Consider the following 27,574-nt stretch of genomic DNA (forward strand, 5'->3'; position numbering starts at 1 on the left):
AAGATGACTTAAAATAGCATGTATAATGTAAATGCTATGCAGCTGTTAGACTGTATTGTTTAGGGAATGAAAAGAAAAAAATCTGTACATGTTCTGTATAGATACTATTTTTTTATAACATTTCAATCTGAAGTTGTGGAACCTGCAGATATGCAGGGCCAACTCTATTATGATATATATATATATATATATATATATATATATATATATATATCAGTGTATTATTAAGATTTTCCTATTATTATTTTTTAATGTTAATTTTTTAGTTATAGGCAGACACAATATCTTTATTTTATATTTATGTGGTGCTGAGGACCAAACCCAGTACCTCACGAATGCTAGGCTCTACCTCTGCGCCACAACCCAGCCCCTATTATTATTATTTTTAATGTATTTTTTAGTTGTAGATGGACACAATACCTTTATTTATTTATTAATTTTTATGTGCTGAGGATCGAGCCCAGTGCCTCACATGTGCTAGGCAAGCACCCTACCACTGAGCCACAACCCCAGCCCACAACACCTTTATTTTTATGTGGTGCTGGGGATTGAACCCACTGTCTCACAAGTACTCTACCACCGAGCCACAACTCAGCCCTATTATTTATTATTGATACACATAAATATTAGCTTTTGAACATCTGAAGGTATTTACTATAATACTTAAAAAAATTAGGGATATGGAATTTCATTTGGGGAAGACAAAAATTTTCAGGAGCTGGATGGTGATAAAAGTTATACAGCAATGTGAATTTTAAGATCCAGAAAACTGTACACTTAAAAATGGTAAAAAGGGCAAATTTTATGTGATGCTATTTTATTACAATTAAAAAAAAACTACAGAAAAATATTTCTTGGAATAGCAGCAAAACATAGTGGGGCCAGAGTTTCAGTTCTAAATTCAGATCCTGTTTATAATTCTAGCTCAACAATTGAATTGATGTTTTAATTGGATAATAAAATATTTAACCTCTTGAAGATTCAATTTCCTTATCTCTAACACCTTATCTATAGTTTAAGGTATGTTGTGAACATTAAGATTAGGGTTAACAATCATTAGAATTCTCAATGATAACATTATTCTATCCAAGTCCATAAGATACTATTAAAAGGTATGTCAGGAACTGTCTATAAGATTAGGTACAATCAGGAAATTGCTAGAATTCTGTTCAATAACAATATTCTAATTGAAACTAATTCAAGGGAGAAGTGAAAACTAGTAATAGGATTTATATACTATGTAGTCTTGAGTTTTCCAATCCAGGATATTGAAAAAACTTGTAGATATATAATTGTATAGCCACTACCAGTAAATACATAAAATAGAAGTGCTCATAAGATTGAAGAAATACTCTGTGCATACAGGTGGACTATAGAAACTACTACTAATAAACTGTTCAAGAACATTAAACATGATGGTCCATGAGTAATCAGAACAGAAAGGGTCACTAGGGTACCCTATTCTAATCTCAATTTTAAATATCAGGTTTTAAAACATACTAAACCAATTTAGACTTATAGATTAACTTTGGACAAGTAATTTAATTTTTTGGTGTCAGTTGCTTCAATTATAATATAGGAATAATAATAGTTCCCATGTCAGTATTGTGAGAACTAAATGAACCAGTATGTGTAAAGCACATTATAAATGTAGACAATGCTGATGTATAGTAACTATACTTCACATATATCTATAATATATCTATATTATATGTATGTATGTATGTATGTATCTATCTATCTAATATCTGAGGTTTTTGCATGAGGTCCTTGTGGGTAAGATCATAGGCAAGGGAAACCAATATAATTTATTCATTAAAAAAAATCATATGGGCACAGTGGACATGCCTGTGATCCCAGTGACTTGGGAGGCTGAGGCAGGAGGACTGCAAGTTCAAGGCCAGCCTCAGCAACTTAGTGAGACCCTAAGCAACATAGTGAAACCTGAAGTTTTTATAGTAATGCTAAAAGGATCTTTAGTTTTTTTTTAGTTTTGTGAACAAATTTTTATTATTCCTATTTATATCAATGTCTGTAAAACCTATACACATATATGTGCTTATATGTACATATATACATCTTTTAGCCAAATAGTAAGCAAGTGGATTCAAATTAGGGAGTAAATTCAATACAGTACAAAATTATAAGCTGTCTTAAGTGATTTGGTTAATTTTGAGTAGCACAAAAAAATCACAGGAATTGATGTTAGTAGGTTTCATTAATGATGGAGCTGCTACTCATATGTAAAATGATATCCAGTATTCTAAAGTGAATAGGAACTAAGATTTATTTAATACAGGTTGTAGACTATTTTGAACTTCCAGAGGGAAGGCCAATTGTTTTTGGTAGAACTATTTCTTCAGTGACTAGTTACTGTGATTTTTGCCAAAAGTCAGAAATTCAAGTTTTAATGTGACATCTATGGTTTAAAAATTGTAAATATTTCAAAATTTAAAAACTATGCTATCAGCCAAATATGTGGTTGGATTTAGCCTACACACAGTGGACTATAACCTATGACACAGAAGTATGCTTTAAAATTTACAAATACAAATTTTTACATTATTAGATTACTACCTAGGTGTTGAATAATATCAGTATTTGAATTTCAAAACCAATTAGACGAAACATGACAAGAAGAACTATAAATTCTATATTTAGGTAAAAAAAATCAATTATCTGTGTACATAAAATAGGTTCAAATGAAAAATAGCAAACGCCACAGAGTGGAAGCCCTTCTAAGTAAAAATGCTTAGGAAGGACACTGGGCTTAATTGTTCCTCCAGTTCAGGGCTAGAGCTTTGGCTGCAAATGCTAATCTGTTTCACCTGGCAATACCTTCTTCTCTGGGGGTACATGAGGCAAGATAATTCTAGTACAGTCAACAAGTGGACTGATATGCTTGGGCTCTTTTCAAGAATTATCCTTTAGTAAACTGAAAATTCAATGGCATTAAGAGCTGAGATCACTATATTTTTAACTTTTACTCTAATGTGCAGAAGCTTAATGGGAGTTCAATGTGAGATGTTGTCCCTTTGCTCCGTGATTCAATATGGATCTTTTCTTTCCTTTGCTGCTGTCTTGCTCAAATTAAACTCTATGCCCAGCAGCTTCTCCTCAGTGTATGGTATGGAAAGAAATGTCAGTTTACTCTGAAGAAGTTGTACGGTTAAAAAAGGGAACTATGACACATCATAGACTTCTTGATTTTAGTTATGAATTCTACCCTGTATTACTTCCCTTCTCAGATTAGCTTGCATGCTCCTATTAAATACTCTTGCAGATTTCTATTCTCAGAACCTTCAGAATCCCAGTCTGCCTTTCCTCTATCTCCTCCCAAACAAACTGATTACTGAGGGTCTTGGTGCATAGAATTTCCCACCTGCTGATATTTGGGAGGTCATAGGAGTCATTTGTCACCGACTTTTTTTTTTTTTTTTTTTTTGCAGATAATCAGTATGCACAGTATTTAGTTTTACTATCCAAGCTGCACTACTTGTATTGTAGGATTCTAGATTAAAAAATTATACTATGACATTTTTCCAGAATATTCTATAGTGTACTTTTTTTTGGTAATATATTTTTAGCTTTCCTTGCAATTCTAAATTTACAAAGTATATTTATTTCTATTTGCTTTTGTTGTTCTTCAAAGCTTTTTATATTTGCAGTTTGATTTCTACCTAGATACCATTCATACTCTCCTATTATATATTTCCTTAATGTCACTAAATTTATGTGCTCCAAATAGTTATCTTTCCTCCTGTTGACACCTGAGTTAGCTAGATTTTATAAAAATTTCAGGACATGTTAACTAATTTAATACTGATAAGAACCCATTCAAAAAAGAGAAATATTTATTTATTTATTTTTGTGGTGCTGGGGATTGGTCCCAGGGCCTTATGCATGCAAGACAAGCACCCTACCAACTGAGGAGAAATATTTAAAATAACATTCAATGGATAAAATGAATTTATTCAGCTAAAAACTACCTTATATCGACAAGAGAGCATTCCAAAGATAATCTTCCCATTGTCTTTAGATTTTCTTGAAGTTCTCTTAAACAGTTAATATTTACTACTAGTTCAACACCCACGTCATACAGCAATACCTATGAAAACAGCAATTTTAATATGGAAAGACAACATTTCAAAAACATTTTTGCAAATATTGAAAGCATAACAAAAACTGGATTAAATAACTGCAGTAAAAGTCCAAAAATGCATTCATTTTCACAATTTATTTATAATTGCATTTACCTCTACTAGTGTGTCTGTGACCATCCTGATGATCTGGCCTCTTCGCCACTGATTTTTATCTGGGACCTTAACAGCACAGTGCATATCATTTTCCCATTTAATAGGTTCCCATTCTTTGTTTTCATAAGCAGTTATCATCTTTTCTTCTAAACTATATAAGAATTAAAAATGTTTGACTTTCAAAAGTTAAAAACATTTTTTTTTCTCTGACAACATGTTTTCTACTATCCCCCTTGGTCATTCCACTTCAGCCAAACTGTTCTTCCCTAAATATACCAAGCATATTTCCACCTCAGGCCACGTAACTAGCTCTTCCCTTTGCCTGAGATAAACTTTCCTTAGATTCTTAGGGGGTTATTCCCTCCTACCACTTTCAAGGACCATTTCAAAAGTGAATTTCATGCATCTTTGAGGTTTTCCTTTTAAAAATTATCTTGCTCCCCAAATGCTTTATTTTCTCTATCACCTGTAACATACTTGCAATACTAAGTTTTATTTGTTCATCATCTCTCCCTCTGTTATAATTTAAGCTCCATGACAGCAAAGACCTATATTTTTTACCACTGTTATCCCCAACACCAATATGCACACTGCCATGAGTAGGTGCTCAATAATTTGTGGGGTAAATAAATCCTAATATAGTAAAAATAATTAACAAATATACTATTAAAATTTTTAGTTTAGTTCAAATAATTTTGTTATTTTAATGAAACCATGTCATTTGCAGAAAAATAGACAGAACTAGAGACCATTATGTTAAGTGAAATAAGTCAAACTCAGAAGATTAATGGTCAATTATTTCCTCTTATATGTGGAAGCTAGAGAGGAAAAAGAAAAAGGAAGGTGGTGGGGATGATCTCATTAAAATCAAAGGGCGCTCAATAGAGGAAAGGGACCAAGGGGTGGAGAGTGGGCAGGCAAGTACTGGAAAATGATACCAAACAAATTATACTGTGTGCATGTACAAACATGTAACAACAAATTCCATCATTAATACAACTGTAGTGCACCAATAAAAAATGTGGAAAAAATTAAGTAAATAAAAAAATTTTGCTATTTTAAAAATTCTACATTTAAAACTTCTGTTATCTTTGAAACAGTATAGGAAGAATGTTTTCCATATAATAGTATACCTATTAAGTAAGTTTTCTGTTAACAACCACTGAACATAAATCTTCTCAGGAGATATTACATTACAGATATGCACAGGCAATTCCTTATTATAAAGTGACTGGAAATTCTCATTAGGTAGAGATTTTACAGACATAGGACTTAAGTTGTTTACTTCATTTGAAATAATTTCTTCTGGAGAAGGATCCCATACTTCTATATGCTTTTTAGAATTATCTTTGAGGGTATATCTGAAAAATAACAAATGTCAGCAAAAAGAATATAGCAAAACATTCATGTTTGCATTTGCTTAGGCTTAGAGATGAACAAGTTTTAGCAACTTCCAGTTTTGATATTAATAATAACCAAATTTAGTCATTCAAAAAATGCTCTGAACCAACACCAAAGTAAGTACAAGAAGAAAACAAAAACTAAAAATTAAATTTTCTATTTTTCAACACACAGTTATAACAACTTTGCTTATAAGTTCAATGCTTGGCACTGATATTCTGTACTCCAAAGGAACAGAAGAATTCATACTTTGACAACTTGAATATTTATCTTTGACTAAAATATATCAATCCATTTACCACGAAGAATACAAGTTGGAAAATAATTACTATTATCAAAGTACTAAGAAGGAAAATCACTAAATAAAGTGATTTTGAAGTAATGTTTAAAAGATTAGACTAACTGTAGATGACTAGATGTTGTTTTTACCTGAATAAACATTGGATTTTTTTCACCATAAGCTAAGATTACACTCACCAAGGTTACTAACAATGTTTGTTGTTAAATCCAATGGACAGTTTTCAGTTCTTTCTTGAACTCTCAGCACTAGCTACTCTTTCCCTTCTTTAAATATTATTTTCTTTTGGTTCCTTGTTGTACTTCAGCTTCAAGCTCTTTTGGACCTCTCTTTCTTTCCCATAAGTGATTATTTACATGCTGCACTCCTCCACTTAAATTACATAACCAGGTTTGTCTTCTGAACTCCAGATTGACAGATTTATTTCCTCCATTCAGCTAATATTTATTGGATATGTACTGTGAGCCAGCAAGCATAGTGCTAGGTATGGCAGTGAAGAAAATAGATAGGGTTCTTATCCTCAGAAGATTATAGTAGTCATGCCTTATCCTAGGTGGAAATGTTTCAAGTCCCCAATGGATGGTACCGAGCCAAATATATACTGAATTATAATTTATGAATTTAAATAACAAAATAGAATTTTAACAATATAATATAATAAATTTATTTAAAACATATTATTTCTCAAAGTTTCTGTTTAATACTTTCAGACTGCGGTTAACAAACCATGGAAAGCAAAACCATGGATGGGGGGACTACTCTTTGGTGTTACTAAAAAATTAAGTAAATTTTATATAATACAAACAAGAGTTAGAAAGGAAAAGAACAAGAACACGGGCCAACAAAATCTAATGTAGTTTAAGAGTTGGGGCTGATTACCTAATATATCAGTTGAGACTTAAAATAAGTAGGAGTTAGCTAGGTATTCCAGGAACTGAAAGAAAACATGTAGTTTTGACATAGTAAGTCAAAAGAAAATGGTGTGGGAATTTGTAGTAGGCAGGAGTCAGACTATTTAGGGAACACTACTTTTATTTTATAAAGGATGGTGGTCATGATATGGTTAAGTGTAGGGAGGCTAGGGCAGGCGTATTGCCAAATTCAAGGCCAACTTCAGCAATTTACAAGACTCTCAATTAAAAAATAAAAAGGACCAGGGATGTAGCTCCATGGCTGAGCACCCCTAAGTTCAATTGAAAGGAAGAAAGAGTAGTAGGTTGTGGAAATTCTTTTTCTTTTCTTCTCAGTCCTCAGGTTATCAGGAAAGTCACTCATCAAGGGAAACTCATGTTTTAATTTGAGCATGGGCAATAGACACAGTAAAAACAGTGGGTCAGATAACAGAAATCTGGGTTTGTGAGGGCACCGGGAATCGTTGGGGTTGCTGGAGCATCAGAGGTAGATTTACTCAAATGGAATTTAAGCTTCTGGACCATGAGTGCCCTGGGACGGGCCAAAGCAATGTATTTTTTTTTTTTTGAAAAATTTCCCAAAGAATAAATTTAATTATCTTTCCAATTTTTAAAACTATTCTAAATGCGTAAAATCTAAAATTTACTATCATAACCATTTTAAATGTACATTTGAGGTCATTAAGTAGGTGTATTGTTTTGCATCCATCACCACCATGTCTCTTTTTACCTTGCAAAGCTGAAACTCCTCTATTTATACTCACTAAACACTAACTCACTTCCCATTTCTTCCTACCTCCACAGTCACTGGCAACCACAATTATTTCTGTCTTAGACTTAAACTACTATAACCATTCCTTATAAATGGCAACATATAATATTTGTCTTTTATGTGATGGCTTATTTTAATATAACAAAGGTTTATCCATTATGGTACCATATATCAGAATTTTTTTTTCTTTTTTTCTGGTAATAGGTTTGAACCTTGGGAGCTTTACCACTGAGCTATATCCCCAATCTGTTTTAATTTTTATTTTGAGACATGGTCTTGCTACATTGCTGAGGCTGGCCTCAAACTTGTGATCCTCCTGCCTCAGCGTCGTTGGGATTACACCTGGTTCTGTTTTTTTTTTTTTTACTTATTTATTTATTTAGTTGTAAATACATATAGTATCTTATTTATTTATTTTTATGTGGTGCTGAGGATCAAACCCAATGCCTCACACATGTCAGGCAAATGCTCTACCACTGAGCTACAGCCCCAGCTCCTGACTCTTTTTAATTGCTGAATAATATTCTATTTTATTACAAAGTACATTTTGCTTATCTATTCATCTATCAGAACATCTGGGTCACTTCCATGTTTTATCTAATGAAAATAGTGCGATTATAAAAATGAATGTACAAAATCTCTTTGAGACTCTGCTTTCAATTCTTTTGAGTGTATACCCAGAAGTAGATATGTTGGATCAAACGGGAATTCTATTTTTAATTTTTTGAGGAACTGCCATACTATTTTCCATAGTGGCTATACCTTTTTACATCATCACCAACAGATACAATTTCTCTACATCCTTAACAATTTTTTCCTAGTAGCCATCCTAATGGATATGAAGTAGTATTTTACAATAGTTTTAATATGCATTTCTCTAATAGTTAGTGATGTTGAGTATTTTTTCATGTGCTTATTGGCTTATTGTATATATTCTTTAGATAATGTCTATTCAACTCCTTTGCCCCTTTTTGTATTGAGTGTTCTGTTATTTGAGATTCAGTAGTCTTCTACATATTCTAAATATTAATACTTTAACAATATATGCTTTGAAAATGTTTTCTCTTATTCTATGGGTTGCCTTTATATTCTGTAGAGAATACCTTCAGATGTACACAAGTTTTACATTTTCACGAAGTTTAGTTTGTGTTTTTTAAACTGCCTATGCACTTGATTTTCTTTTTTTTTTAATTTATGTACTAGGGACTGAACTCAGGGACACTTTCCCACTGAGTTATGTCCCTGATCCTATTAATTTATGTACTTCTTTGTATCTAAAAAATTTTTTTTTGTTATATATGACAGCAGAATGCATTACGAATCACATTACTACTTTTTATTTTTTTAAATAGGGCTTTGAAAGTTGCTTAGGGCCTTGCTAAATTGCTAAGGCTGGTCTTGAACATGGTGAGTTTCCTGCCTCAGTCTCCCATGTTGCTGGGATTACAGGTGTGTGCCACTCTGCCTGGTTGGGCACTTCATATCAACAAAATCACTGCCGAATCCAGTGTATGAAGCTTTTTGTCCAACATTAACTTTTATTGTTTTAGGTCTTACATTGAAGCCACAGATCCATTTTTACTTAGTTTTTGTATGTGGTGTTAGGTGAGGGTTCAACTTCATTCTTTCGCATATGGATGTGCATGTTTTCCCCAGCACCTTTTGTTAAAAATTGTTCTTCCCTTACTAAATGATCCTGACACTTTGGTTAAAGATCAACTTACCTATATGACAGTGTTTGTTTCTGGATTCTAGATTCTACTCTGTTGGTCTGTATGTCTATCATTCTGTTGGTTTGACATTGTTTTGATTAGAGTAGTTTATAGTAAGTTTTGAAATCACAATGTGTAAAATACTCCATGTTATCCTATTTCAGGATTGTTGTGGCTACTCAGGACCCCTGGATATTTCATATGAATTTTAGAATGGGTTTTTCTATTTCTGTAAAAAATGTCATTGGGATTCTGATGGGGAACAACACTAATCTTCTGATTACTTAGGTGGGAATGACATCTTAACAATATCAAGTCTTCTAATCTATAAATATAGAATGTCTTTCCATTCATTTGTCTACTTTAATGTCTTTCAAAAATGTTTTCTAGTTTTCACTGTATAAATCTTTCATTTTCTTGCTTAATTCTTAAAGTACTTCATTCTTATAGGTGCTATTGTATAAATATAAATGTTTTCTTAATTTTCCTTTTAGATTGCTTACTGTCAGGATGTAAAAATTAAACTAATTTTGTGACTTTGTATCCTCCTATTTTGATCAATTCACTTATTAATTCTAATAGTTTGTAAAGTCTCTTAGGTTTTCTAATATAAGCTCATACCATCTGCATCTCTTCCTTTCCACATTGGATGCCACATTTTTTTTCTTGCCTAACTTTTCGATTATTCATAATCTACGTTCATAAGGGATACTGGCCTGTAATTTTCTTTTCTTGTTCTCTTCTTTTCCAGCTCTGGTGTCAGGATAATGCTGGCTTCACAATTTTGGAAGTGTTCCCTTTAATTTTTTTTTAGGAGAATTTGAGAAGGACTGGCATTAATTCTTCTTTAAATATTTGGTAGAATTCAGTAATGAAGCCAAAATATTCTGGGCTTTCATTTGATGGGAGACTTTTTTTAAAAAGCTAATCCGATCTCTTCATTATTGAACTCTTTGGACTCTTTCCTCATGATTCAAACTTGGAAGGTTATATGTTTTAGGAATTTATCTACTTCTAGATTATCCAATTTGTTGGCATAGTAAGTATAACATGTAAGTTGCTTTATGATCCTTTGTATTTCTGTGATACAGTTATAATGTTCTTTCCTTTATTGAGTTTTCTTTTTGGTGAGTCTGGTTAGTCTGGATAAAAATTTGTTCATTTTGCTTGTCTTTTCAAAAAAATCACTTCTTAGTTTCACTGCTGTTTTAGTCAGCTTTCTATCACTATATGGGAATGTCTGAGAGCAAATTAACTTATAAAGAGTTAAGATTTATTTTGGCTCACTGTCTTGAAGGTTTCAGTACGTAACTGACTGGTCACAGCGCTTTGGGACTGTGGCAAAGCAGTACATGATGGCAGGAGTATATGATAGAGTAAAACCGCTCATTTCATAGTCAAGAAGCAAAAAAGAGATAGGAAGGGGTTGGAGTCTCATAATCCTCTTCAAGGGCACACCCCAATGACCTTTTAACTTCCCACAAGGCACCACCTTCTAAATTTCCACAGCATCTTTCAATAGTGCCACCTTGGGGACCGAAACCTTTAACAAATGGGACTTTTAGAGACATTAAACATCCTAATAATAGCCAACTGCTTTTTCTCTACTGTTTTTCTAGTCTCTTTTCATTTATTTCTGCTCTAATTGTTATTATTTCTGCTGATTTTGGGCTTAGTTTGTTCTTTTTCAGGTTCACTGAGGTGAACAGTTAAATTGTTCTGAGATCTTCCGAAACTTCCCTCTTAGTTACTGTTTTTGCTTTGTTTTATAAGTTTTAGTATGTTGTGTTTCCATTTTCATTTGTCTCAGGATATTTTTTTAATTTCCTTTTTGATTTCTACTTTGACCCACTAGTGTGCAGGAGTGTGTTTGTACTCACAGAAAGCATTTAAGAACAATTCCCCTACCATTTTTTATTAGGAAGTTATTACCAATCTTTAATACTTCATAACTTAAATAATATAAATAATTAAAAACAAGTCCCTTGATAATAGGACTTCCATAAAAATCTAATTCAGTCAATAGTCATATAGTTTGAAACACATAAAAGCTAACAGCATGTAACAATTATTCTGATTTTTTATATATATTTTCTGAGCATAAACATCATAAACCATCATTTGGCTGGTGTTACAAAGTTAAAACTACACTTATCTTACAACCAGCAGTCCTATTCTTAAGATATTTACTCCAAAGAAAATAATACATATGTTGACACAAAGACCTGTGCCCAAATGTTTATAGTAGCTTCATTTGTGGAACTGCCCCAAACTAGAAATAATCTAAAAGCTCATTAGTTGGTAAATGAATAAATCTGGTGCATCTGTATAATGGAATACTAGTTAGCAATAAAAAGAAACAAACTACCGGTATATGCAATATATATATATATATATATATATATATATATATATATATATATATATATATATATATATACACACACACACACACACACATATGCAATAGCATGGAAGAATCTCAAAAGTGTTATGCTAAATGAAAGAAGCCAGACACAAAAGGCAATAAACTATGTTATTCTGTTTAATGAAGTTGCGGAAAGTCAGAATTATAGAGACAGAAAAATTATGTGGTTGCTAAAGGTTACTATAGAGGAAGGGGACTGACTACAGGGGGCATAAGGGAACATGTGACATTCTGTGTCTTTAATTCTTTCTTTTTTGGTCCTGGGGATTAAACCCAGGGTGCTTCAACTACATCCCTAGCACTTTTTATATTTTGGGGATAGGATCTCACTAAGTTGCTTAGGGCCTTATTATGTTGCCAAGGCTAGTCTCAAATTGACAATCCCCCTACTTCAGACTCCCAAGTCACTGGGATTATAGGCATGCACCATTGCACCCAGTGACATTCTGTATCTTGACTGGGATAACATTTATATGACTCTATATGTTGGTCAAAATCATTTAACTGCGTACCTAAAGAGTGACATTTTACTACATACCTTTACTATTATGCCTTAATAATTCTGACTTCAAAAAGAAAAAAAACTTAGTTCAATACAGTTTAAATGTTTACTCTCGTTTCTTTTCCTCCTTCACTTGCAATTAGACTCTAAAAGGACAGGCCTTTCTTATTCTGCTTCTAGTTCCTCTAGCGTTAGGGTAGGTAGGGAGAGCAAGACCATAGATCATAATACTAACGGGAGTCATAGCAGGTCTCTGTTAGGTGTCCCTGTTATGCCAATAGAAATTATGTGTGGGTGATATCAAAATACTGGGTTTCTTAAGGGCTACATATGGAAATTCTTTAGAAGACTCTGAAGAGTCCATTCCTTTTGCAAACGTTTCTGTTGTGGAAGAATTCTTGGTCTTGACTGCCAAACCTTTATATTCAACCTTACCAGTACTCTGTTCTTCTGCTTCTTGGGTCACCTATACCACTGGTTAGTCTTTGATGGTTATGAACAAAATGGTTTAAGCTTAGTTACTTTAAACCTAAACCTAGGAAAATTCACATTTCTCCAAATGGGAATACCTCAATGCTTATTCTCTATTTTGCCAAATCTTTTCCCAATTCCCTTTCTAAAATAGGTAAAGGGGGCTGCCTAAGCAGACATTCCATTCAGAAATAAAATGCCAGTCTCTTTTTCTAAGAAACAACTTTGATCTTGAGAAGCTTTTCTTTGGGTTTTAAAGTTCCTTAGGAATGAGGATAAAAAGTCATTCTACTTCCTTAGACTAACAACTCAATTATTTTCCCACTATTTTTTTCTGATGTAGGAACAGGAAATTCCAGTTTCCCTTCTTGTGTTTGAAATTTTACATATGAACTAACAGTTAAAGTTTACCTGTGTACTTACCCTACTTCATAAGATGCTAAGCCTTCTTTCACAAGCTGGTCATTAATACTAGTAGGAGTCATTCCAGGAGCAGCAAAAGAATCAAAAAGCTCAACTAAGAGCACATTATCTTCTAAAATTTCTGTAAAAACACAAAAACTAGTTTGGGGAAAGAAAGAAATATATTGCAAAATAGACTAAATGAGAATTATTTTAACTGGAAACAATTTCTTTCTTTTTTTGGCATACATGAGATTTCTTGCTGAATATGTCACAGCCTCTGTCTAGAAATTATAGTAGTATTTTGCAGTCATAATGAATTGTCAATGTTACCTGGAGCATATATAAATTAGTAAAAATTATATTTTAGGTTATTGTATGCCACTGATTCTATAACAAAACCAAATAAGCTTAACCCTTTTGGATTTAGAATAACACAAATTAATATTTACTCAACAGAAATATTCAGTAGTATATTTATACTGTTTTGTGTAATTCAATCAAGTTCCAAAAGCACACAAGTGAATGAAATTTAACTCAGGGCCAGTGAGTCATTATTTGTGAAGGTTTACAGCTTTTTTTTCTTTCTTTGTTTTGAGTCTTATTGTGTTGACCAGGTGCTCTTCCTGCCTCAGCTTCTTGATAAATACCTGGAATTATAAGCCTGCACCACCACACCTAAGGTTTATAGCTTTTATAAGTATGGTACAAAGTTTAAAATGACAAAAACTCAATCTAGAACTCTCAATTAACTGGAATATTTTTCTTATCTCTTCATGTATTAGGACAAACCATTTAATTTTTCTTTTAGAAAACTAAAATTTGTTACTTGATCGATCTGATTCTTAAACTACAGTAGGAACTGAGGGTATAATTTACATCTTATATGCCTATTTTCTTTATTTATGGTCACAGAAAAGGAAACTTGATAAAGAGGAATTTATTTAGGAAACACACATCTCTAAAATATGCACTGAGATCAATGTATGTCTACAGTTTTTATACAATAGTAGCTAGTAGAAGCTGGTCAGAATGATGATTCCAAAAAAAGACAATCATTGCTGGGCATGGGGGCACATGCCTGTAATCTTAGTTACTGGGAAGGCTGAAGCAGGAGGACTGCAAGTTTGAGGACACTCTCAGCAACTCAGTAAAATCCTTAACAACTAAGCAAGACCTTGTCTCAAAATAGAAAACAAAAGGGATATAGTGCAGTGGTACAGTGCCCCTGCATTCAATCCCTAGTACAAAAACAAAATCTAAAAAAACCCATATCAGCAATAATATCCTACATTACCCAGTTATAAGAGTACATACATAATAGAAAAATTGTTTCAAGAACTGAAAAAATCAATCCTGGCTACTATTCAGTGGCCCAGATGAGTTACCTAGAAACAAGAGGCTAAGCAATGCAAAGTAAACTTTGATCCTTTTACTTTCTATCTCTTATGTCCCTTTAGTTTTTTGGTTTCATACTTCTCATTCATGAAGTTCTTTGTTCCAATAGGGGCAACTTTCTCTGTGTTCTGTACCTTTACCATCTTCCCTGCTTTCCTCCAAATTTAATTTGAATGTCCCTTTCCTTAGAAAGTGACGATATATATATATATATATATCTCCCATTTTCATCTGTGGTAATTTACTTTATTAGATACGTTCAAAGTCCCAATCTTATCATTGTGCAGGTGAATGGGGAAAGACACTCCTTAAATCAGATTATCTAGATTAATAATTATGTTACAACTAGTGCTAGATGTAACTGGCATACCAAATAAGTAAACAAGAGGAATCCAGAACGAATACTATGTTTTGATGTATTATCCATGGGAAGATTCTCAAGGAGGAAGCTAAAAACCAATAGAACACAATGTCAAAAGAAAGTTGGAAAGTTATCTGGCTCAAAATGAGTGGAGGCTGCTGAAGGACTAGCAGGCCTTTTAGTTTGTTCATTTCAGAGAAGCCAGATATAAAAATCCTATAGACTAAAGATGCAATTTCTATAATCATATTCCTCTTAAACTCAACTATTTATTCTAAAAAATTTCTTGAATTAATACAGTGAATAAATTATCAGAGAAACTCCATCATTTATAAGTTATATAAACTTTAGTAGTTCATTTTTGAGCTTCAATTTTCTCACTAGAACAGGCTAATCATCTTATAATGGAGGGATCATTTAATGGCAGTGTGATAAAAATGAAAAGCAGGTGTAATAAAACTATCCTTGAAAGTGCTATAATCAATCCTAAGTAAATATGGTCTTGTGTATCCCCTATAAGGACTCATTGAAATAGTGTTTATTGTAGTTTTGGAATATATCAAAACACATCCCCAATACTCCTGTTCAGAACTCTTGGGGCTAGATTGTTTCAGAATTCAAAGTTCCTCAGGCTGAGAAAAGCTACATAGTACACAAACTTCATACTCAGTCAATACCTACCAATGGAGTATGAGGCAGAAGCCCACTGATATTACTACCTTGAAATAGAATGTACAAATATTTACTGCAAAAGAGATAAAGACTATATCTCATATAAATTCAGGATCAGATTCTGCCAGAACTAATGTTATAAAATAGTGGACTAATAGCTTTGGGACTTTGAAGGGGTCATGTCAAGGGTGTCTTGTTTTTTAAGATGAGGTCTTGCTTGTTTCCCAGGCAGGCCTTGAACTACTAGGCTCAAGTGATACTCCTGCTTCAACCCTCCAAGTAGCTGAGACTACAGGTATGCACCACCACACTCATCAGAAAAGTGACTTGGTCATTAGTGGTAATTTTTACCTCAAGGGCCAATTTTAGACTCTAAAGCATGCAGAAAATATAATCTCATTATACAGTCTCAATGTTACTTCTCACTACTACTCCTCCTCCTCACAGCACATTGAATTTACCCTAAGATAATACAAAAGTTATGTAATGTTAATCTTATTTAAAATAATTTATGATTACATAGTAAATAAAAATGGAAATAACTTACTAATAACTGAACATGTCATGAATTTATCTTGAGCCTTTTCTTCAAATTTTTCTTTAGCTTTTTTGGACCACTGCATCATCCTTTTACATGGCTCAATACGTGCCAGTTTACATTTAATTGCCTGTGCCAAACAAAATTCCGCCATTAAGAAAATAAACTTAATTTCTGGTTATTTTATAGTTAAAATAAAGTTTTATTTATATGTAGAAAACTAATGTTTATGTAGCTCAGTACAGTTGATGAAAGTATGTTTGAGGCCCTGGGTTTGATACCAACATTGCAAAAAACAAAAAAACAAACCCCTCCCCCCCGCCAAAAAAAAAAACACCTCCCAAAACAAAAAACAATCTTTGTGTCTGAATTTATAAATAATAAAATAAAGGTATCTATAAAAGTACTTTTTAAAAAATATTTATTTTTTAGTTGTAGTTGGACACAATACCTTTATTTTATTTATTTATATATGGTGCTGAGGATCAAACCCATGGTCTCGCATGTGCTAGGTGAGTGCTCTATCACAATCCTAGCCCTCTATAAAGTACTTCATAAATTGAAATAATTGGAATAAACTGAGTATTTGGACATTAGTTATCCATGTACTTGAATAATAAGCATCTATTTAAAAAGTTAAATAGTCATGATACATTTTGTAAGTGAGAAAAGCAGGCTTTCTAGACTATTTATAGTCTGATTCTATAATTCTTAAAACAACAAAAGATGATGGGCAGTGGTAGAGAACTTGCGTAGCACATGTGAGGCACTGAGTTCAATCCTCAGCACCATATAAAAATAAATAAAGGTATTTTTTCTGTCAACAACTGAAAAAAAAAAAGATGCATCTTACTAGTACATATACCAAAAATGTTGAACAATATTTTTTAGTGATTAACTTCTTTTGCTTACCTGTATTTTCAAGTTTCTTTTTCTATAATATTGCCCATTATTCAAAATGAAAAATACAGCTTACTAACAATTTAATTAACATAGAAGAATATAAATTTAGAAATAATTCAGCTGGGTTTGGTGGTGCATGCCTGTAATCCCAGCAGCTAGGGAGGCTGAGGCAGGAGGAACATGAGTTCAAAGCCAGCCTCAGCAAAAGCGTGGGGCTAAGCAACTCAGTGAGACCATGTCTCTAAACAAAATACAAAAAATAGGGCTGGGGATGCGGCTCAGTGTTCAATCCCTGGTACCAAAACAAACAAACAAACAAATAAGAAATAATCCTTCTTATCCTTTTCTAGTCATCAGTTACTACAATCAGTTACTGTAGCAATACTTATTTATAGTTCTTATATCAGAAACCATTTATAGACAAAATAGTTATTACCAGAGCATTTCTGTTAAAAACGACTTCAAAAATACTTTCATATTTGTGTTAACATTCCAACTCTAGAGTTCATAACAAGTAGATTACCTTCTCTGGGTGATTCAGAAACTCATCTTTTATTTTACGCATTTCCTTAAGTGTTATTTTTGCAGTATTACCAAAGTCCACATATTTAACTTCAACTTCCCGACGGCCAGGCAATCCTTTAAAAGTTATGAAATCAGAAATTGCAAACTCACAGACTTCTATGTCAATCTAAGTCACTAAGCTTTAAAGAAATTTTTGGAAGGTTCAAACAGAAGTTTAAATAAAGCCCTATTGCACACTGACCTTTGTGAAATCATTCAAAATATATGGTTGACTTTAGTCTTTCTCAGCACATTATGTAGAGTGGTATTAAACTTGTTGTTATCATTTTCAAATTTAAGGACAAATACAAGTATATGTCATTTCAATATGGGAACTAGTCCAGCATTCTCTGCTCCAAACAAGTGGAAGCAGGTGGCATAGTATTGGTACTCAAAATAACACTTCACACAACTTAGAACCTATGGTTGTGGGTATCTGTGATAACTGAGAAAGCACAGACTATTAAAAGTATAAGGCCAATGAAATGTGGAGGAATTTCTGTCTCCATTGCAATCTTCAGGCTAGAAGAATATGCTCAGCTGTACCAAAGCCAACCTTTCCTCAATGGAGATGTGATTTTAAACAAGCAGATGAATATGGAATAGAATTTAAAGAAACTTATTTTTTTTCTTACCCAAATTATCAGTCACATATGAGAACAGATCAAATAGACAATGGAAGATCTCAAATTTACATTTTTATTCTTTCTGAGGAAACTACTAGAAGGTGGCTCCATCAAAATAAATGAGTAAACTGAAGAGGTAAACATGGGATTCAGAAAACAAGGAACCAAGACAGAACAATGAAGTGTATTGTGTATTGCTAAGTGAAAAAAATTTTCCAGAATAGCAAATGTATAGTAAGCACTCCATTTGAAGGAAACAGTATGCTTCCATGGTTTAAAAAAAAAAATCCAACTAAGACTATCTGAAAAGTCTAATCATGTGATAAATTGTTTTGAAGTATTAGAAAAATGTGGCCACAAATTAAGACAATAACACAAGTGAAAAATTAACACAATTATTAACTCAAAATAGTGTTAAAGTATACTTTATGGTTTAGCAGTGAACGTATTTACACAATATGGATTTAACTAATAATTGTGGTACAAGTATTGAGAAAGGGAAAGAAGGAGGAACAAAAGGGCTATGAAGAGATTTGAAAACTTTTATCTCACAGAGTAACAAGTAAATAGATAATGTCTAAACCTGAAGCATCAACTGAATATTACATATTATTAGAATAAACAGTACAGGTACATACCAAAAGAATACCTGAAAATATGAAAAGTAATTGCAACAGAGGAGATGGAGATGACTAAATCTTTTAGTATTGTTTAGTTTTTAAATGAGGCTGACTTTAGAAAACAAAACAAACCAACAAAAAACTACCAAGTATGATCTTCATGATGGAGTTCTATAGAGCTACTGAAGATACAGGAAGATAGGCCAACTGAGTCACACATGTGTTTCCTTTACACACTCAAAGTTACCTTGGAAACTGTACCAAATGTTACTACTCAAATAATTCAGAAGCCTTATTGTTCATCAAATGCATGTTTTAAAGCCAATAATTCTAATCTGAAAAGTAGTTGCAAAGTCCTTAAGTGACATGAAAAATGGCTTTATCTCTTCCATTGATATTTATCAAAAGATGCACTGCTTGTCTGCTGCAGTGGTGCATACTTGTAATCCCAGTACTGGGAGGCTGAAGCAGAAAATCACAAGTTTGAGGCCAGCCTTGGCAACCTAGCAAGCCCATCAGCAACTTAGCAATACTCTGTCTCAAAAAATAAAAATGGACTGGGGATGTACTGGTATATACTACTATCCTGCTATGTTTGAATGTTTTTGTCCTCTTCAAAATTCATTGAAATTTAATCCCTAATACAACATTTTATTAAGAGATGTGGCCTCTTAGAGGTGACCAAGTTATGAGAGCTCTCCCTACCCATACACAGGATTCAGTGCCCATGTAAAAAGGCTCAACAGAGGAAAGTTTACTCCTTTTGTGCCCTTATGCCATATGAGTACATGGCATTTATTTTTTTGGATGATGCAGCATTCTGGAAGCAGAAAGACCAGGCCCTTACCAGTGCCCTTAACTTGGACTTCCTAGCTTCCAGAACTGTGAGAATAATTTTCTACTGTTTTAAATAGAACATACCACCCTGTAGTATTTTGGTAGATCAGCACAAACAGACTAAGATGTTTATGAAAACTATATTTGAAAAAACTTCAGCTAGTTTGACACTCACCCCTAAGGAATTAAAATCAATGACAAATAATTAAGATAGAAAACTTAGGTTGAAAGTTTAAATAGTTTTGAAAAAAGATCTGGAACTTTAATAATGGGAAAAATTTTAAACAGTATCAAACTAAACTTCACCTTGTAAATAAAAAGCTACATGTCTACAAATTAGGAAGCATGTAAAAGGAACAGGACTTAGTCCACTGTCAGTTGTTATGGCAGAATACTTGATGCTAGGTAATTTACAAAGGAAAGTGGTATATTTTGGTTCACAGTTCTAGAGACTGGGAAACCTTAGATTCTGGCACCAGCATCTTTTCAGTTTCTGGTAAGGACTTTGTGCTACTTCCTTCAACTGATGGTGGAAAGTAGAAAGGCAGGTAGGCGAAGGTGAGAGACAAAACTTGGGGGCAGCCTCACTTCATAACAATCTGCTAAAAATAGTAATCCAGTCCTGACAGCAAGAACTGCTCTATAAGAAAGGCATTTATCTGTTCATGAATGCTCACCCCCATGACCCCATACTTCTCACTAGCCCCACCTCTCAACACTGCAGAATTTTGTTGCAGATGAATGCCTTTCCTGCCAAAGTGAGTTCTTGGATTATTTAATAGATAGAAGAGTAAATGGTCAAATCAAATAATACTATCTCCAAGATTTAATTTGTATCAACTCAAGCAATACTAGTCTTAAAGTGTAACTTCCTTTGTGGAAACAGTGTATACTTTCCTACCAGTGACTTTAGCTCGGTACCAAACTCCATCTTCAAATTTGGCTACACATGCTTGATCTTGAACTGGACAGACAATTTCCAGATTTTCTCCATCGTCACTTTTGTAGAATTCCTCAATGGTTTTTAAAAGAAATAAAAAATCCAGGTTTTCTATCTAAGAAATAAAGGGATAAAGCACTGTAGTTGGCTAGAAACTTAAAATTTTAAGTACGTTTTAGGTATTGTTTATAAAATTATAAAACATTAAAACTGGCTTTAGTTATAAATAAATTATGTGTTATATAATTTACTTTAGGAACTTTTTTTTGTAGATGCAGTATGAAATTCTCCAAAGTAAACATAACAAAAAATAAAATCACATTCTGCTCGATAACTTAATGTATATTCTAAGTTTTTTGGACACTTACACTCTCTCCAACTTTTGTTTTTACCAAAACTAGACCATATAATACATACAATTTAGTAACCTACACTTTTCTATCAATTCTGTTTCATTAAGTGTGCCTATTAGTACTTCTAGACCATATTCAGTATTTTGTAACTGATCAAATCAGTATCCAATCTCAAGATTACACATTGCTTTTATTTATCTCTGTAACTCCTTTGTTTTTGTGGTACTGGGGATTGAACCCAGGGCTTCATGCATACCAAATGAGTGCTCTACCAAGGAGCTATATCCCTAGCCCTCCATGACTCTTATAATCTAGCACAGTCAGTCCTCTTTTAAAAATGACCTCGAGGGCTGGGATTGTGGCTCAGTGGTAGAGCATGCATGATGCACTGGGTTTGATCCTCAGCACCACATAAAAATAAATGAATAAAATAAAGATATTGTGTCCATCTACAACTAAAAAAATACTAAAAAAAAAAAAAAAAAGAAAAAAAATTACCTTGAGATATTGAAAGTCAGATGAAGAATAGGTGAGCCATACTGGAAACAATTACATGTGGACAGAAACTTTTAAATAGGCCAAAGGTGATAATGGAACAAGTAGGTTTGAAATAATTTGTGTCAGGCCTAAATATGAATGCCAAGGCATAAATTTATGACAAAAGGATTATACATCAAAATCTAGTGGGATTTATTCCTGGAACACAAAGATGACCCAACATATGAAAAGCAATGAAATAAACCACACTGACAGAATGAAGGGAAAAAAGAACTAAATATGACAATCTCAAATACTGCAAAAGAGTATTTAAAAAACTGAACACTCTTTTATGAAAAAGATATTCAGAATAAACTAAGACATAAATTTACTGTACGTCACAAAGGTCATATAAGAAAAACTCAGAGAATATCATATGCTTGGTGAAAGACAAAAGCTTCTTTCCCAAGACAGAAATAAGATAAGGATGACTGCTTTTGCATCTTGTATTCAACATGGTATCAGAAGTTCTAGCCAGAGATATTAGGCAAGAAAATGACAGAAGTCATTCAAATTGGAGAATTAGTAGTAAAATTATCTCTATTCACAGATAATGTGATCTTATAAGAAAACCCCATACACTCCACAAAAACAAAACAAAAAACACCAAACCTGTTAGAACAAATTTAACAAAGGTGAAGGGCACGAAATCCATATACAAAAACAAAAACAAAAATCAGGGGGCTGAACTTGTGGCTCAGGGGTAGAGCACTCCTGGCATGTGTGAGGCCCTATAAGAGATCAATTGACAACTAAAAAATATTTTTAAAAAAATCACCCATATTTCAAAATGTCAGCAAAGAGTATTCCGAAGAGAAAATTAAGAAAGTGCTTCCATTCGCAATAGCATCTAAAAGATAAAATTAAGAGTAGATCTAACCAAGGAAATGAAAGACTTTTGCACTGAAAACTAAACAAAATCACCAAAGGATATTAAATAAGATCTAAATAAATGGGAATAAAAACACAACCTGTGTTCATGGATAAGAAGATTTAAAATTGTTAAGATGTTAATTCTATCCAAAGTGATCTACAATGTAATGTAATCCCTATCAAAATCCCAATGACATTTCTTGCACAAATAGAAAAATTTATCCTAAAATTCATAGAGAATCTAAGAGTAATTGAATAGCAAAATCATTTTGAAAAAGAACAAATCCAGGGCCAGAGTTATAGCTCAGTGATAAAGTACTTTCGTAGAATGTATGAGGCCCTTGGTTTTACCCCTAGCACCACATGCACATATAAAAGAACAAAGCTGGAAGATCCACACATTCTGATTTCAAAGTACAAAGATGCACTAATCAAAGACAGACACACAGATCAATGGAATATCCCAGAAATAAACGTTTTATTTTGGATGAGGGTAAGAACTACAACTATAGGCAACTATGGTTCAGTGGTACAGTGCTTGCCTAGAGTGCATGATGAGGGCCTAGGTTCAACCCCCAGGAATGCTAACAAAAACCCAAAACTGTGACTACAAAACCTTCACAAGAAAACAGGGAAAAGGCATCATAATTAGATTTGGCAATGACTTCTTGGATATGACACCAAAAGCACAAGCAATGAAAGAAATAATAAACTGAACTTTATAAAACAAAAACCTTTTTGTGGAGTTCGATCAGTAGCCGGAGAGCCGACCCCAGAGGGCCCTGAGCAGCCCCACCGCCGCCACTGGCCTAGTTACCATCACATCCCGGGAGGAGCCCCAGCTGCCGCAGCCGGCCCCAGTCACTATCACCACAACCATGAGGCCTAGACCCAGCAGCCGCTCGCTGCCCCCACCCTCAGCGCTGCCGACACCCAGCCCGGCAGTGGCGCAGGGAGTGGCGGCCCTGGCGGCCTTACATCGGAGGCGCCTGCCCTTGGGAACAAGAAGGTCATCTCAACGAAGGTTTTGGGAACAGTAAAATGGTTCAATGTAAGAAACAGATATGGTTTCATCAACAGGAATGACACCAAGGAAGATGTATTTGTACACCAGACTGCCATAAAGAATAATAACCCCAGGAAGTACCTTCGCAGTGTAGGAGATGGAGAGACTGTGGAGTTTGATGTTGTTGAAGGAGAAAAGGGTGCGGAGGCAGCAAATGTTATAGGCCCTGGTGGAGTTCCAGTTCAAGGCAGTAAATATGCAGCAGACCGTAACCATTATAGACACTATCCATGTCATAGGGGTCCTCCACGCAATTACTAGCAGAATTATCAGAACAGTGAGAGTGGGGAAAAGAATGAGGGATCGGAGAATGCTCCCGAAGGCCAGGCCCAACAACGCCGGCCCTACCGCAGCGAAGGTTCCCACCTTACTACATGCGGAGACCCTATGGGCGTCAACCACAGTATTCCAACCCTCCTGTGCAGGGAGAAGTGATGGAGGGTGCTGACAACCAGGGTGCAGGAGAACAAGGTAGACCAGTGAGACAAATATGTATCGGGGTTATAGACCAGGATTCCGCAGGGGCCCTCCTCGCCAAAGACAGCCTAGAGAGGAAGGCAATGAAGAAGATAAGAAAAATCAAGGAGATGAGACCCAAGGTCAGCAGCCACCTCAACGTTGGTACCCCCACAACTTCAATTACCAATGCAGACGCCCAGAAAACCCTAAACCACAAGATGGCAAAGAGACAAAAGCAGCCGATCCACCAGCTGAGAATTCACCCGCTCCGAGGCTGAGCAGGGCGAGGCTGAGTAAATGCCGGCTTACCATCTCTACCATCATCCGGTTTAGACATCCAACAAGAAGAAATGAATATGAAATTCCAGCAATAAGAAATGAACAAAAGATTGGAGCTGAAGACCTTAAGTGCTTGCTTTTTGCCCGTTGACCAGATAACTAGAACTATCTGCATTATCTACGCAGCATGGGGTTTTTATTATTTTTTACCTAAAGACGTCTCTTTTTGGTAATGACAAACGTGTTTTTTAAAAAAGCCTGGTTTTTCTCAATACACCTTTAAAGGTTTTTAAATAGTTTCATATCTGGTCAAGTTGAGATTTTAAGAACTTCATTTTTAATTTGTAATAAAAGTTTACAACTTGATTTTTTCAAAAAAAAGTCAACAAACTTCAAGCTCCTGTTAATAAAGGTCTTAAAAAAACCTTTTTGTGGCTCAAAGGACAATATCAAGAGTGAAAAGACAACCCACAAGATGGGAGAAAATATTTTAAGTATAAAAATCTGATAAGGATTTAATATCTAGAATATATAAAGCACTCCTACAACCCAATTCTAATGTAAATTCTGATAGATGAACACTGAAAACATGCTTAAGTGAAGTAAGCCAGACACAAAAAGAAAAAAATTTTTTTTTTTTTTTTAGGTTTCGGCAGACACAACATCTTTGTTTGTATGTGGTTCTGAGGATCGAACCCGGGCAGCATGCATGCCAGGCGAGCGCGCTACTGCTTGAGCCACATCCCCAGCCCATAAGAAAAATATTATACAACTCCATTTACCTAGAATAGACAATACCTTATTCTTAGAGACAGAAAGTAGAAAAGAAGTTATCAGGGGCTGTGAGTGAGAAAAAGGGATGTCAGTGTTTCATGGGTATGGAGTTTCTGTTTGGGATAATGAAAGTTTTTTGAAAATGGATGGTGGTGATGGCTGAATAAAATTAAGTACTTAGTGGCACTGCACTGAATATTTAAAATGGTTAAAATTGTAAATTTATGTTAAGTATACTTTACCATAATTTTTTAAAAGCCATTTAAAAATGAAAGGAAAGGAAGGGGAAAGAAGGGAAAGAAAGGGAAAAAATGCATATCTTAACTTAGTTCAGATAAACAGCTTTCACAAATCATCCAGGATGCCAGAAAGTGTGGTGCAGTATTGGAGATGATAGATTCTGAGGCTACATAGCTAGGTTTAATCCTGGCTCTATTCTTTCACAGATATGTAACCTCAGGTAATCCAAATGGAGACAGTAGCATCTTTCTCATGGAATTTTTGTGATAATCAGTGAGTGAGTTAATTTCCATAAAACTCTTAAGGTCCTTAACATGAATTAATTCTTATAAAGCACTGAGAGGTAAATAAGGATGACATAATACTGTAGCTATCCAAACAAATACATTAGTCACATATCCAGAACTTAGTCCTATTTTGGTGTTTAATCTATGTTGATGTTTAAATCAGAAAATTACTTAGTAATAATTTTCAGATGCATATGGTTAGAAGGTTTATCATTTTAATGATCTGCTAGCTTTATGTGCTTTCTTAGTCTCCAGATTTCAGAAGGAAACAAGAAATACTTACATATTAGGTTTGATTCATTGTCTTTTCCCTCCATCTTCCACTAACTCACAGGATTAAGAATTCTTTCAATTTACTATGGACTTCTTGTTTAAAGAATATAGAAATATATAATAAGTTGACAATGGTTTGTTTGCTCTAATATTTATACTGCACATGGACACTCATTCCTGTTACATATTGCTACTTAATTTTTAAGAAAACTCATACATTATTTACTTACCAACTGAAGGTAGAAATCAGTAGGACTATTTATATGACAAACCATAACTGAAACATCTGTCATTTCTTTAGGCAAAATAGGTGGATGATAGCGTAAAGCCATATTTTCTTCAGTGTGACTTCTTGGTGATTGTGACCTAAACCTAATTAAAAACATAAAGAAGCATTTTCTTAAAATCTCTTTTTTCCTCAATGACCTGATCTGAAAAAAAGGGCTTCTACATATAGCAATTTATTTACCCAAAGTATTCCATTTCCAATTTCTCTCTTCTGACTTATTATAATTCTTGATATTGTCTCCAATTACTGAACAAGGTTAAATAAGAACTTAGAGGTTTAACCTTCAAATTCAGGTCAGACATTTCAGAGCTGGGATAGCATGCTGTAGTCACATTTAATGCTGTTTCTACAATTGCTTTGATAGCTGTGGTCTGTGGAAGTGCTTAGTGAGGCCAACTAAGGGGTCTCTGTGGTCCTTGACAATCAGCCCTTTACTTTCGTTTTTCTAGAATGGAATCCACTCGGGTCATTTCTAGAAGTCATTTAATCACCCAACACAGAAAGTCAGAATATCTACTATCTCTATGGTTATTAAATCATCTTACTCTTTGCTCATCAGAGATAAAGGAAAATTAAGTATCTAATCTAGATTCAGAAAATAAATCAAGATTAGTGATCATGAACTCATTCCAAAGGCTAGAAAATTTAAGTTAGGAAAAGTTAAAACAATAATTCTTGAAATACTTGAAGGTCTGCTTGCAAAGTTATCAAGAGTTTTAAAAAAAAGTTGGTATATACATATTTTTCTATTTTGAGCTACCTTAATTTTCTTTTTTCTTCAAACCAAATTAATTAAATGCAGTTTTCAGACAACCACTATACTTAGAAAATGCTTTTAGCAATATTTTTAACCTCTAAGATTATGTTAAGGTTCACATTAGAGCCCATGTTTTTAAAGGTAAAACTGCTATTTCTATATACAGCTATAATCATGAAAAATATTTAAATTTTAACAATCTACTTACCGTGCTAGTTCCATAAAAACTAATGCATCTCTGAGAGACACAGGCATATCACTGCTTATTTTATTTGTTGGTGGTTTCTGCAAATCTACAATAAGCACACCATTTTCTTCTCTAAAAACTTTCATTAAAACAGCCTTGTTATTCACCATTTTCAAAAATTCCAGTTTAGCTTCCTCTTCCCAGCCTTCACTCTATGAAAAAAAAGTAAAATTCCAAAGTGATTATAATTAGCTCTAATGTTATGTCTGAATTAACTTTGTACCAATCAGAGTCTGCAACTCTGAGGAAAAGCAATGAACCAACCATACACATGAAAAAACAGCTGAGGTATGTAAAATGTGTGCACTGTGATTTTACAAATGTATTCTTATGGTGTTTATAAGCAGTTTCACTGGAGAATATGTTTAGCTTTTGGATATTAATATGAAAATTATTATAATGATTTTAAAATAAAATACTGCTTGTGAATTTTCTACTAAAGTGATGAAAATTTCAAAAATAATTTTGATATATAATGTATAATTTTGAATGTATAAGATTGTGATAAAATATTTACAATCATTATCA

General features: G+C 33.7%; 1 protein-coding gene and 1 pseudogene across 2 annotated transcripts in view; one reads left to right on the forward strand and one right to left on the reverse strand.

Moving 5' to 3' along the window:
- Rnf17 (ring finger protein 17) overlaps positions 1-27,574 on the reverse strand; it is a 108,373-nt gene that overhangs the window by 28,696 nt on the left and 52,103 nt on the right. For both annotated transcript variants that reach the window (XM_076872418.2, XM_076872417.2), the window contains exons 14-22: positions 27,008-27,198; positions 25,984-26,125; positions 20,574-20,727; positions 17,549-17,664; positions 16,132-16,252; positions 13,175-13,295; positions 5,390-5,617; positions 4,257-4,407; positions 3,990-4,108 (exon numbers count right to left, since the gene is read on the reverse strand). In XM_076872418.2, coding sequence (XP_076728533.1) covers positions 3,990-4,108; positions 4,257-4,407; positions 5,390-5,617; positions 13,175-13,295; positions 16,132-16,252; positions 17,549-17,664; positions 20,574-20,727; positions 25,984-26,125; positions 27,008-27,198 — 1,343 coding nt within the window. The remainder of the gene's footprint in view (positions 1-3,989; positions 4,109-4,256; positions 4,408-5,389; positions 5,618-13,174; positions 13,296-16,131; positions 16,253-17,548; positions 17,665-20,573; positions 20,728-25,983; positions 26,126-27,007; positions 27,199-27,574) is intronic.
- On the forward strand, positions 22,829-24,478 carry LOC143411787 (Y-box-binding protein 1 pseudogene; annotated as a pseudogene).

Source organism: Callospermophilus lateralis, chromosome 12 (assembly GCF_048772815.1).
Source record: "Callospermophilus lateralis isolate mCalLat2 chromosome 12, mCalLat2.hap1, whole genome shotgun sequence".
NCBI classification, from domain to species: Eukaryota; Metazoa; Chordata; class Mammalia; order Rodentia; family Sciuridae; genus Callospermophilus; species Callospermophilus lateralis.